Source organism: Schistocerca cancellata, chromosome 5 (genome assembly GCF_023864275.1).
Source record: "Schistocerca cancellata isolate TAMUIC-IGC-003103 chromosome 5, iqSchCanc2.1, whole genome shotgun sequence".
NCBI lineage: Eukaryota > Metazoa > Arthropoda > Insecta > Orthoptera > Acrididae > Schistocerca > Schistocerca cancellata.
In genome coordinates, this window is record NC_064630.1 from 51,404,695 (window position 1) to 51,419,070 (window position 14,376).

Consider the following 14,376-nt stretch of genomic DNA (forward strand, 5'->3'; position numbering starts at 1 on the left):
GTATTAGACAGGGCTTGCTGCTGTACAGAGGGAAGTCTCCGTATGAGATCTAAGCACAGAGGACGAGCTTGGCTCAGAATTTCCAGGCGTTACTTCCACATTTACACCGAACTGGAATGGTAAGAACAAGCCGGCATTGCAATTGAGGGCGATGTGAGATTAGTTAACTTTCAGCAGAGATTAAATGCACACTGTTACCATTCGCTGCCAGCTAGTTACATCAAGATGAACTTAGGCGGGTCTGCTGGTATTTGTATTTATATTTCTTTTTTTTTTTTTAAATGTAAACCACTAGTGCGGTTGCTGTCATTGACTATATCCATGGTTTAACTTCATGATTATGCTTTGATTGAGTTTATCCGCTCCCACTCTTGTCAAGGTTAAATTTCATAAATACACTCTAAGAAAAAAAAAATCCCCACGAAGGAATCATCCGAATCGGAAATCGGTAGATATGATCTACCCGTACAGACAAACAACACAAACGAGCCGTTTGCGAGATAAATGCGACTTCGAGGTTACCAGCCACCACTGACTTGAAACGCGTACGTTCCATATGTATTCATTACCATCGATGGCGAGGCATGAGAGAATCTCTGACCAGAGAGTTATTTATCGTTGCTAGTCTGCGCTTGACCGCGCGAGACGACAGTAGTAGCTCGCGCGAGACGACAGCAGTAGCGAGTAGTGAGTCGGCAAGAACAGTTGCGAGTTGCACTCTGTCTGTAGTAGAAGTCTGTCGGCAGTAGTTGCACCGAGCAGACGTCGGCATGCGTCGGCGGCGCGATCTTCCCGCGACTCTGGTCACGATTCAGGACGATGTGTATTATTGTAGAAGGTAATGAAGCAGCATTGCGCTCAGCTAATAACGCATGTTAATTGTAATTAATTTGTTCAAAATGATGCCCCAACAATAATTTTTTATAAAGTAACTCATTTAAAGAAAAAGATTCATTTCAAGCTAAATAATATTTCCTATGCATTCCCTCCAAGAATCAAAATTAAATATAGGCCAGCATTGCACGGAGCTGTGCGGAAAAATAAGAGCAGATATAGATACAGTTTTACTGAGGTAAGAATTTATCAGGTTTAATTATTTCACAGGGCCGAAGGTCAGCGTTGCTGCCCTTATATGATTTATCAGGTTTAATTATTTGTGTTGAGATGTTACATTCAGTTCATGGTTCATCATTTAATTAACATTATTGTGGGTTTTATGAGCAATGTTCATTCGTTAATGTTTGTGGAGAGTTTAAATTTGGGCCATTATTATTCTTTAATTTTGCAAGCAGGTTACGCTTGGCTCATTTTTATTATTCAATTTTGTGGGAAGACAACATTTGGTACACATTTTTTTATAATCATTGACTTTCAAATTTCACACGGGGAGGTTACAGACTATATTCTGTTAAGAAAAGGTAACAACACTGTACAATATTGATAAAAAGTTATTAGAGATACTTTGGTAGACGTGCAGGTGTTTTGAATAAACAGGACAATGGTTACATTTCTCTTCTTGCAATGAAAGGAGGAGCTCAAAGTGTCGTCTTTGCACACGGATGTAGGCCTGTATCCGTCGCCGCGTTGAATCCTTCCAAACACGCCAGGACCATTTCGAAATTCTTGACAAGCCTCTGGTCCAATTCTTCAACCGTGTTAACCAGTGCAGGCATACACTACACCTATAAGGTGACCCGAAACACAGTAATCCATTGCGTTCAGGTCAGGTAAACTTGGGAGACCACGGTAGAGGCCCTCCTAGCCCGATCCATGTCTGGCTATATCGCCGCGCTAGATATCGTTTCAACGTGGCAACAAAATGTGCCCGGTGCTCCACCATCCGTGTGGCACATCCGCTGGCGTTGCTCTGCAGGAACACCCCAAGCAATCCTGCAAGATGATGCCTCAGAAAGGGAGGGTAATTTCGCGTATTGAACTATTTTGGTAACATGTGAGGCCAAATAAGGCGTTCACGTAATACGCATAATCACACATTCAATGAGAAACGTCGCTGATCTGGAGGCTCATGCACAGCATGTAGGCTGGAGCCTAAATAGCTCCAAACGTGGGAACTGCGGTAACTGAGCACACCATCACGAGAGAATTCTGCTTCATCTGAAAATACAGGGCTATTACAAATGATTGAAGCGATTTCATAAATTCACTGTAGCTCCATTCATTGACATATGGTCACGACACACTACAGATACGTAGAAAAACTCATAAAGTTTTGTTCGGCTGAAGCCGCACTTTAGGTTTCTGCCGTCAGAGCGCTCGAGAGCGCAGTGAGACAAAATGGCGACAGGAGCCGAGAAAGCGTGTGTCGTGCTTGAAATGCACTCACATCAGTCAGCCATAACAGTGCAACGACACTTCAGGACGAAGTTCAACAAAGATCCACCAACTGCTAACTCCATTCGGCGATGGTATGCGCAGTTTAAAGCTTGTGGATGCCTCTGTAAGGGGAAATCAACGGGTCGGCCTGCAGTGAGCGAAGAAATGGTTGAACGCGTGCGGGCAAGTTTCACGCGTAGCCCGCGGAAGTCGACGAATAAAGAAAGCAGGGAGCTAAACGTACCACAGCCGACGGTTTGGAAAATCTTACGGAAAAGGGTAAAGCAGAAGCCTTACCGTTTGCAATTGCTACAAGCCCTGACACCCAATGACAAACTCAAAAGCTTTGAATTTTCGGCGCGGTTGCAACAGCTTATGGAAGAGGATGCGTTCAGTGTGAAACTTGTTTTCAGTGACGAAGCAACATTTTTTCTTAATGGTGAAGTGAACAGACACAATGTGCGAATCTGGGCAGTAGAGAATCCTCACGCATTCGTGCAGCAAATTCGCAATTCACCAAAAGTTAACGTGTTTTGTGCAATCTCACGGTTTAAAGTTTACGGCCCCTTTTTCTTCTGCGAAAAAAACGTTACAGGACACGTGTATCTGGACGTGCTGAAAAATTGGCTCATGCCGCAACTGGAGACCGACAGCGCCGACTTCATCTTTCAACAGGATGGTGCTCCACCGCACTTCCATCATGATGTTCGGCATTTCTTAAACAGGAGATTGGAAAACCGATGGATCGGTGGTGGTGGAGGTCACGATCAGCAATTCATGTCACGGCCTCCACGCTTTCCCGACTTAACCCCATGCGATTTCTTTCTGTGGGGTTATGTGAAAGATTCAGTGTTTAAACCTCCTCTACCAAGAAACGTGCCAGAACTGCGAGCTCGCATCAACGATGCTTTCGAACTAATTGATGGGGACATGCTGCGCCGAGTGTGGGAGGAACTTGATTATCGGCTTGATGTCTGCCGAATCACTAAAGGGGCACATATCGAAAATTTGTGAATGCCTAAAAAAACTTTTTGAGTTTTTGTATGTGTGTGCAAAGCATTTTGAAAATATCTCAAATAATAAAGTTATTGTAGAGCTGTGAAATCGCTTCAATCATTTGTAATAACCCTGTAAAATGTTACTGTCAAACGTAGGTTTGCTTGTTGTTGCATCCACTGCCAGAAAGTTAGTCTATGAACAAAGAACGCCTCGCTAAGACACTGAACTCGTTGGAGGTGGTGTGGATACATTGTACTGCGTTCTTCTCCCAACAGTGTTGGGGCTCATTGTAGGAATATGTCTGGGAAGTCCCCTTGCCGAGATTCCTGAGGAGTTTTCGACTCTTCCAAGGAACATGTCTTTATGCACAGGTGTAATTCGGGCAGTACTGCCTGTTATCGCAGCATGTGCGTAGCTGCCAGCTTCTCTGAGCTGTTGATGCACTCTTGTAAACGTTCGTCTCTCAGGGTGCCTTCAGAAACGGTATGCTTCCTGGTAGCAGCGTGCAGCCTCCCGTGTATCGTCATTGGTTCCACCATACGTGATATGTGTATCCGCACATGTAATGTTCCGAGTTACCACCAAGACTCGTACAACACAACTCATGCTACTCTAATTCTGTAAACAGCTGCATAGTGGCCCTCTGACCATGTACCGTACTGTTGCATCCATTCTGTTTACAACTACATGTCTCGAAAATGTAAACAGAGACCGCATCACGTCAGTAGTGGCACAAATTCGCAACTATCTCGGAAACGGTTCGCTTGTGGACCTACTTTTTACGGAGACTTTTTTGCTTCTAGTTGCGTGTAGCTTCAGCTGTTAGCGTTTACGCCATTAATTGCGATACATCCTGTGTACTGTACAGAAAATTATCGCAGGTCATGTTCATTGAAATTGAGGGTTGGACGGGCTCAGGAGGTCACAGAGCCTCTCTTCGGTTACAGCATAAAGTAGTGGAAGGTACAGGAAACCCTGTTTGGGAGATGCACCTTCATAGCAACTGCTTCTACTTTGGTGGGGAAGAAGCGTGGGGATCGGTTTCATGAATCACCAACAATGATAACTAGGCACCCTTTTCTCTCTCCCTCTCTCTCTACTGGCACTGATGTCACTGCGAAGATCGTAGCCCCTTTGCAGAGGAACTCCAGAGACTTTAAATGTGTCTTCTACGGTCTCATACAAAAACGAGTCGAAAGCCTCCGTTTGTCCGGATGCGACCAGATCTCACTTACGTTTCACGGAACTGCGGGAGCTACCCCACATGCAATAGTCTCAGTAAATAGCCCTGCTCAGAGGAAGTGAATAACATCTCAGTACGAAGAGCGAGTATAGATGCCTCCCCACTCTCTTATGTGTGTGTGTGTGGTTTGAGGTTTTCGGGCGCTAAACAGCTTGGTCATCAGCGCCCAAACGCATAGAAACAGGAACACATGTAGTGAAGGGACGAAGACGGACAGCGAACAAGGAGAACGGCTAAAAGACACAGACCTGACGCAGTTACAAATCCTCACATACAGAGGCAAAACAAGAGGAGAACAAACGCACTAAAAAAGGAAAGGAAACACAAGGAAAAGAGAACAGAAATCGAAGTGAAACAAGTAGGTAATCGTGACTGGCGGACCTCTTACCTAAAACCTGGGTGAGCCAGTCACCCAGCAGCACATTAAAATCCTCTCCCTAAAATCCGAGGCAACAAATTGGACAGGACACAAAACCGTAAGACCTTAACCACAGTCGTTGCGTCGTCTTGCAAAATAGAGGGCAAATCCGGTGGCAAGGAAACCACCGCCCTCTGGTCAGAGAATAAAGGACAGTCAAGTAAAATGTGGCGGACAGTAATCTGGACGCCACAAGCACTGCAGATTGGGGGGTCCTCCCGCCGGAGTAAAAAACCGTGCGTTAAGGGACTGTGCCCGATGCGGAGGCGAGTGAGGAGAACCTCATCCCGCCTGCATGACTGGTAGGACGTACGCCGTGGACGCGTGGTGGCCTTGACCAGACGCAGCTTATTTTCACCGACTGCCAGCCACTCCTCTTCCCATTGACGCATAACACGAAAACGCAAAAGGGAGGTAACAGCATGGAGGGGGACGGCACATTCAACAACGTGAGGGACGGAACATGCATCTTTGGCAGCCACATCCGCCAGTTCGTTTCCCCTAGTACCCACGTGCCCCGGCACCCAGCAGAAAGAAACCTCCTTCCCCTGCCGTTGCAGGTGAAGTAGGGCATCGTGGATGTTCTGGACGACCGTATCCGCTGGGTACAAGTGTTGCATGGTCTGAAGGGCACTCAGGGAGTCAGAACAGATGAGAAACTTAAGACTGGGAACACATCTCATCTGCTCCAATGCCCGCAAGATCGCAAACAATTCGGCATAAAAAATGGTAAACGCTGCAGGAAGCCGTAACTTGACGACTCGATCAGGGAAAACAACAGCACAACCAACAGATTCCCCCTGTTTAGAGCCATCCGTAAATACTGGTACATGGTCGGCATGCTGGTTTAAAATATCGTAAAATAAGGAGGTAAAAACAAACGTAGGAGTGCAGCTCCTCCGGTACTCTGATAAGTCTAAAAGGACGCTGGGCCTCTGGAGCAACCAGGGAGGCAGGCGGGTAAAACCCTGGAGTTGGGGTGCCACACGCTCCACACCAAGGGACTCAAGCAAATGCTTGGCACGACCACGGAAGCATGACAGCTGAAGGTCGGAAGGAAAGAGGAAGATTCCGTGACAAGTTGCATATTGTAAGCTGTGTGGCGTTTGATGGTCCAGTGCCGCGAAAGACATCCGGGTTCCAGACTTGATCCGGCATACAATTTGAACTGACTACATACAGTTATTTATACTCTTTATATTATTTCTTTTTCCTTTCAGCACCCCTTTTCTTCCTGTTTTTGCTGCCGCTTTTGGAAATCCATCATCCTTGCAAAAATTCAATGGAGTTTCATTATAGTGTTGTAATCACCAAGAAATTTCGCGTTTAGCATTTGTTCAGCCAGTAGAGTTGTAGAGAGGGGTTCTTTCAGATAATAACCTATCGTTTCTAAATCGGTTCAAGGATTTAACTGTACCAGAAACACATTGTAGAGCTTCGTAGCTATAGCGTGGTGAAACCTCTTCGAAGTAACCACTTTCTCCTTCGTTTACACTGAAGTCATTCTGTGAGACAGTAATTGCCCTGAAAATGTTCATTATTCAGCCCTCCGCATCCAACACAGGGAAACACGGTGTTCCAATGAAGGGCTAATCGATTTGCTAAGAATTTTCTCGTTGTACAAAACTGACAACCATACGGCTTATTAAGAGGCACGATAATGAACTCATTTTCTTTCATGTGAAACAGAAGGATACAGTCCACACGACTCTGCCAATGTCTGTAGCAGATAGAGGAATTAGGGCACGTAGGATTTTCTTCTGTTTCACATCCTTCGGATGGAGTAATGAGATAGGTGTTTCATACACGGTATAAGCTACATCTATTAGTATAACTAAATCGTCACTTGAAGTAAGCGACACTTCCAGTTGCACTACAGTTTGACGAAAGGAATAACAGTGAAGAGAACTTACCCTTTCCCCTAATTTTGGAGAAAGTGCAGATTTCACCACGGTGAGAGCCATATCAATTATTTTTGGTGCGTTCACGATGTGAATTGATTTAACTCTTGTACAATAGGCCGTCTGAAAAAAAAAAAGACTTGTTAATGACATTGAAAAAGAGAAGCTCGCTATTATCTATAAAATAATTGGTTCCTCAAATAGAATCAAAAGATTTGGCTCATAATTATTATTTGAGTTGCAATGAGATACACAGCGACAACAAACTTCTTGAATTATAATAAACTGAAGCGCTGGCAGTCACTGGTTGGATTAAAATATACCTTTACTTTGCATTCACCGCTAGTTACCATCCAAGTGTGTACCCATTTCCGAATGGTTACTTGAAATACGTATCAGATGTAACATTGCTGAAATAGTCGATAAAATTCTTCTGGGTTGTTGACCGAATTGTCAATATCTGAAATTGTCCGACATTTCGGTCACGGTTGCAAACAGTCTTCCTCCGGGCTTCGTGCTGAGCTGACAGGCAATCAGCTGAGCACAAAGCCCTGAGAAAGGCCGCTTGCAACCGTGGCCGAAACGTCAGGCTATTTTATAGATTGACAATGCGGTCAGCAGTCCAAATTGATTTTATTGACAGTGTCAACGGCCGCAGAAGTCTACGGTTACATTGTTGAAATGCGTAATATAAAACAACCAACAGATGTTTAGTCGAAAGAATAGAGGACGTGACTAGGATAACAATCAAATGTTTTATAGGGAGCACATTGTGCTCATGTGGGAGCGATGTAGATGCTTATAAAACAATAAACTGGTAGCCAAGATCGCAGGAATTCTTTTTACTAAAGCCGCCATCGTCGGATCTAGGAAGGACAGAAAACACTATAAAAGTGGGCTTGGATTCCACTTATATAACATGTATATATATATATATATATATATATATATATATATATATATATATATATATATATATATATATATAAAAATTTAGTTACATGCCTTAGGACACATACAGGTTACAACATCAAGGCAAACAATGGTGATATTAATAGTTGCCTACAACACGCAGGCGTTACAAAATTGTCGTAAGTAATCTCTAGAATTATGTACAAGCCCTAATGACGTAGTGTTACCACACACGCAGAGCCAGTTATGACGCGAACTGTGACATTCATTGGCGCCTCTTCTGCTAGCGCCATGTCGCGACGCGGCCTGTAGTGTAAGAACAGAGCCGGATTTGCGGCAGTACCTTGCTTGCGCTTATGTTGTAACCTGTATGTGTCCTAAGGTATGTAAATAAATTTATATGTATACGTGTTATATAAGTGGAATCCAAGCTCACGTTTATAGTGTTTTCTGTCCTCCCTAAATCCGATGATGGCGGCTTTAGCTTCGCCGAAACCGGTAATCATGGAATAAAAAGAATTCCTGCGATCTTGGCTACCTGTTTATTGTTTTACAATAATCAAATGGACATACTTGACAATCGAAGCTTTCATGAAATCACATCATGGTAAAAGCAAGGGGTTGACCAAACATGCAATTAAATTACACAAATGTTGAGAGGAATTAAAGCTGGTAGGCAGAAAATTAAGAACATACTGTTATAAAAAAATTATTCTATATAAATCATCTCTTTATTCCTTCTTTCTTTCTTTTTTTCTGAGCCTTTTCCCGCAGTTACGCAGGATCGTCCATGGTTAAACGGATGTGGCACGTTAAGTTTAAGGGGTGGCCAGATGCCATTATTGCCGTATCGTAACACTGGATGAGACATGGGCCACATTTTCCGGCGAAAAGCGAGAGGGTAGTTGGGTTTCCGGGTATTGAACGGAACGTGAAGTTCGCTCTGCCTGACCTGCTGGTGTCTAGCGCTAAGGTTGTTGTGCCTCGAAATATGAGCAGAGTGGTCTGGGGCGGAGGCGACTCGCCGCTGTGCTGGCCATGCGGTGGTGATTAATTGGAGTCGGCGCACTTGTTCTGCCTGCCTGTATGATGTGGAGGTTCGGTGGGGTCCTGTGATACTCTGGCCCGGAGACAAATAGTTGCCGAATTTTGGAGTCGTCTGCCAGGTTAGGGTGTGGGCTCGGTCGGCTCGTCAGATATTCCGCCGGAAGCTCCAGCAGCGGTTTCTGAACTTCATTCTGATGTGGGACGGCATTGTTGGAAGTTTTTGCTGTGTGTGTGTGTGTGTGTGTGTGTGGCACGTTACGATATTTGTAGGTACTAATTTATTTGCTCAACTGGAGTATCTTTTGGTTATACCGCTGGGCGGGGCCTTGCCCACCCGGTCTGCTCAGCGCTACCTTTGGTGGTGCCTCTTTGTTCCTTTTTGAAAGAATTCACGTAGGTGATTCCTGTTACCAGCCCGGAGTTGCGTTCATGTATGATATCTTTGGCATTTGATGTGTTAGGTAAAGTCTGCCTAAGAAAGGCGGGTTTGGACAGTATATGCATATTGAATTACTTCTGCTTGGTAAATGTGGTCTTCTGGGACCTGAACAACACGATCTCGTCAATTTGGTTTGTGTAACAGCATTTAGTGGTGTGTTCTGTATTTTTATCTCACTGTGTTGTTATTAACTTGGTGAAATAGTCGCGTTTGATGTGGTTAAGACTGTGGTTTTACTATTCACGTGCGCTTGCCTTTTGTTGTTTCGTTTTAGGAAGCGAGAATTGTTTATTAAGATTTGTGTGTGTTGGCTTCCGGCACTTGTTAAGAGCGCCCGAGTTATCGGCGCCGTGGTTATCATGTGCTGCCGGGATGTTATATTGTCATCTGATTTTTGAATTGTATCTTGTGTTGATATTATCTGTCGTGTGTTACACAACATAACCAAGGTGCGTAAGTAATGGGCAGTTGTGGGAGGCCTGTCGTGGAGCTCTCAGTGGTTTATTTTGGGGACCGTTTCTACTGGGAAGGCACCGAAGTGTTGAGAGCTCACTCGTCTGTGATTGCGTTGGGAGTTGCCCTTGCCCGTGGTTGTAACAAATTATTAATTTGTTATTATATTTACTGGTTGTGTGTTTCGCTTCTTTGATTTTAAAGTTTTATTTATATATGTGGTGTCACCGCCAGACACCACACTTGCTAGGTGGTAGCTTTAAATCGGCCGCGGTCCATTAGTACATGTCGGACCCGCGTGTCGCCACTGTCAGTAATTGCAGACCGAGCGCCACCACACGGCAGGTCTAGAGAGACGTACTAGGACTCGTCCCCAGTTGTACGACGACTTTGCTAGCGACTACACTGACGAAGCCTTTCTCTCATTTGCCGAGAGATAGTTAGAATAGCCTTCAGCTAAGTCCATGGCTACGACCTAGAAAGGCGCCATTAGCATTACATTGCATGTATCTAAAGAGTCTCACTTGTATCGTCAAGAGCGATGTACCACAATGATGGATTAAAGTTAAGTATTCCAGCAGCTACGTACTTTTCTTTATAGCATTCATTACGTATCCTGTTTCAGACCTCACGCCCATCTGCGTGAGCTTAACGCATGCCTTTCGGCTACTTCAGAGTGGCGTGGCTGTCTTGCTACGCCACAACAATATAAATGATTTTAAATCTTTTAAAGCACCATTGTAATTTGTTCTTGCAGAAGAAATTTCTTATTTTTATAGTGCCAAGTTGCCATTATTATCATTTTCCGATTTTATGGCACCAAGTGTCATTATCATTCTTAAAAGTTTTTGTAAATTATCCTAAGTTGTATTATCAACTTATTATAGGATTTTGTAAAAGGTTCTTTGATTTTATGGCGGCAAGTCGCCGTCATTGTTTTTAAAGCTCATTCTTTTAGCCATTTGTTAAGTTCTGTTCGTTATATGACTTTGTGGTTGTTTAAAAGAGTTTAGTATTGGCAATTTAATAAATTGTGTACATAGTTTGCTGTTTGGATATTATTGGGTGGAAATCCTTGGATAGTTGTCCTATAAGAACACACATTTCACATAGTAATGATCATGTTTGCGTCTGCGTGATGGTTAGTGCAATGTGAATGGAGGAAGCTACAGACAGCTCGAGCGACATTGCGACCACGATACGGCGCTTACCCTGTACAGAGTCTCAGCAATGCGCAGGTTGTTGAGACCTATCTTGGGGAGGTGCGCCGCCGTGACGTTCTTGAAGTCGAGGACGAGGATGGCTCCGACAAAGTAGTCCAGCAGGCGTGCGATCTCCATCCACATGACGCCCGCCCTCATCAGTTTGGCCACGTCCAGCTTCTCCGGGTCTGGATTCAGGTCCACCAGAACGGCGACCCGGTACCCGTCCGGTGTGAGTCGTGGCATCCCCATTATTTTCCTGCGTGTAAACGGTTATCAGGCAAGTCCTCCACTGATACGAGGGCAGTTCAATAAGTAATGCAACACTTTTTTTTTCTCGGCCAATTTTGGTTGAAAAAACCGGAAATTTCTTGTGGAATATTTTCAAACATTCCCGCTTCGTCTCGTATAGTTTCATTGACTTCCGACAGGTGGCAGCGCTGTACGGAGCTGTTAAAATGGCGTCTGTAACGGATGTGCGTTGCAAACAACGGGCAGTGATCGAGTTTCTTTTGGCGGAAAACCAGGGCATCTCAGATATTCATAGGCGCTTGCAGAATGTCTACGGTGATCTGGCAGTGGACAAAAGCACGGTGAGTCGTTGGGCAAAGCGTGTGTCATCATCGCCGCAAGGTCAAGCAAGACTGTCTGATCTCCCGCGTGCGGGCCGGCCGTGCACAGCTGTGACTCCTGCAATGGCGGAGCGTGCGAACACACTCGTTCGAGATGATCGACGGATCACCATCAAACAACTCAGTGCTCAACTTGACATCTCTGTTGGTAGTGCTGTCACAATTGTTCACCAGTTGGGATATTCAAAGGTTTGTTCCCGCTGCGTCCCTCGTTGTCTAACCGAACACCATAAAGAGCAAAGGAGAACCATCTGTGCGGAATTGCTTGCTCGTCATGTGGCTGAGGGTGACAATTTCTTGTCAAAGATTGTTACAGGCGATGAAACATGGGTTCATCACTTCGAACCTGAAACAAAACGGCAATCAATGGAGTGGCGCCACACCCACTCCCCTACCAAGAAAAAGTTTAAAGCCATACCCTCAGCCGGTAAAGTCATGGTTACAGTCTTCTGGGACGCTGAAGGGGTTATTCTGTTCGATGTCCTTCCCCACGGTGAAACGATCAACGCTGAAGTGTATTGTGCTACTCTTCAGAAATTGAAGAAACGACTTCAGCGTGTTCGTAGGCACAAAAATCTGAACGAACTTCTCCTTCTTCATGACAACGCAAGACCTCACACAAGTCTTCGCACCCGAGAGGAGCTCACAAAACTTCAGTGGACTGTTCTTCCTCATGCACCCTACAGCCCCGATCTCGCACCGTCGGATTTCCATATGTTTGGCCCAATGAAGGACGCAATTCGTGGGAGGCACTACGCGGATGATGAAGAAGTTATTGATGCAGTACGACGTTGGCTCCGACATCGACCAGTGGAATGGTACCGTGCAGGCATACAGGCCCTCATGTCAAGGTAGCGTAAGGCCGTAGCATTGAATGGAGATTACGTTGAAAAATAGTGTTGTGTAGCTAAAAGATTGGGGAATAACCTGGTGTATTTAAATGCTGAATAAAACAACCCCTGTTTCAGAAAAAAAATGTGTTGCATTACTTATTGAACTGCCGTCGTATTTCCGTGCCTAAACAGACGCGAATAATGCGATAAACTAATAGCAGACATTATAAGTTAGGTCTGAGGCCTCGATATCACGAAACTAACCTGGTCAGGTTTCTAAATGCAGAAAATACGTTTCAGTTAAAATGCCACGCTAAGCAGGCAAGCACACAAACAAATAGGCACTGGAAGAGTGCCTTCTCTTGATGTAAGTCACAATAAAATCTCGAATTTAATATTTCCACATCAAAATTATTCTCAAGCTCCATTTTATGAAGCAGGTGAACTAAATAGAAACCCAGTCCCAACAGGGAATCATATAGCGCTCGTACAAAAAAAGTGTTCCGAGACTGTTACCTGAAATGCTCCTCCATGATACTGACAAGAGGGAGATTGAGTTAATAATTAAATCACTAAAAACCAAGAACTCTCATGGATATGACAGTGTATCTAGCAGAATACTGAAGTATTGTTCTATGTATGTTAGCCCAGTACTTAGCCATATCTGTAACTTTTACTTTAGGAGTGGTCGGTTTCCTGACCGCTTAAAGTACTCAGTAGTGAAGCCACTTTATAAAAAGGGAGACAGGGATAATGTTGACAATTATAGACCTATTTCTATGCCATCGGTGTTTGCTAAAGTTACCGAGAAGGTTGTGTATACAAGGTTACAGGAGCTTTTGAATTCACATAATTTGCTGTCAAATGTACAGTTTGGTTTTAGAAACGGTTTAACAACTGAAAATGCTATATTCTCTTTTCTCTGTGAGGTTTTGGACGGCATAAATAAATGGTTGCGAACGCTAGGTGTTTTCTTTGATTTAACGAAGGCTTTTGACTGTGTTGACCACAAAATATTACTGCAGAAGTTGGACCATTATGGAGTAAGGGGAGTAGCTTACAATTGGTTCGCCTCTTACCTTAAGAACAGAAAGCAGAAGGTAATTCTCCGCAATATTGAGAGTGATAGTGATGTTCAGTCCCAATGGGGCACTGTTAAGTGGGGGATTCCCGAAGGGTCAGTGCTGGGGCCGCTACTGTTTCTTATTTATATAAATGATATGCCTTCTAGTATTACAGGTGATTCAAAAATATTTGTTTGCTGATGACACCAGCTTGGTAGTGAAGGATCTTGTGTGTAATATTGAAACATTATCAAATAATGTAGTTCATGAAATAAGTTCGTGGCTTGTGGAAAATAATTTGATGCTAAATCACAGTAAGACTCAGTTTTTACAGTTTATAAGTCACAATTCAACAAGAACTGATATTTTGATCTGACAGAATGGGCATATTATAAGCGAGACGGAACAGGTCAAGTTCCTAGGCGTTCGGATAGATAGTAGGCTGTTGTGGAAAGCCCTTGTTCAGAAACTAAATGCTGCTTTATTTACCATTAGAACAGTATCTGAAATAAGTGACAGTTCAACACGAAAAGTAGTCTACTTCGCATATTTTCATACGCTTATGTCATATGGTATTATTTTTTGGGGTAATTCTTCTGATTCAAAAAGGGTATTTTTGCCTCAAAAACGGGCTGTTCGAGCTATATGTGGTGTAAGATCGGGAACCTCTTGTCGACCCCTATTCAATAGTCTGGGAATTCTGACATTGCCCTCACAGTATGTATTTCCTTTAATGTAGTTTGGTGTTAGCAATATTAGCCTATTCCCAAGAGTTAGCAGCTTTCACTCAGTTAATACTAGGCAGAAATCAAATCTGCATATGGAATGCACTTCCTTGACTCTAGTGCAGAAAGAAATGCACTATTCTGCTGCATCCATTTTCAATAAGCTACCACAAG

General features: G+C 44.0%; 1 protein-coding gene across 1 annotated transcript in view; it reads right to left on the reverse strand.

Annotated features, from left to right (window-relative positions):
* LOC126188237 (alpha-tocopherol transfer protein-like) overlaps positions 1-14,376 on the reverse strand; it is a 174,858-nt gene that overhangs the window by 50,583 nt on the left and 109,899 nt on the right. The window contains exons 4-5 of the mRNA XM_049929795.1: positions 10,958-11,207; positions 6,908-7,018 (exon numbers count right to left, since the gene is read on the reverse strand). Of these exons, the coding sequence (XP_049785752.1) occupies positions 6,908-7,018; positions 10,958-11,207 (361 nt within the window). The remainder of the gene's footprint in view (positions 1-6,907; positions 7,019-10,957; positions 11,208-14,376) is intronic.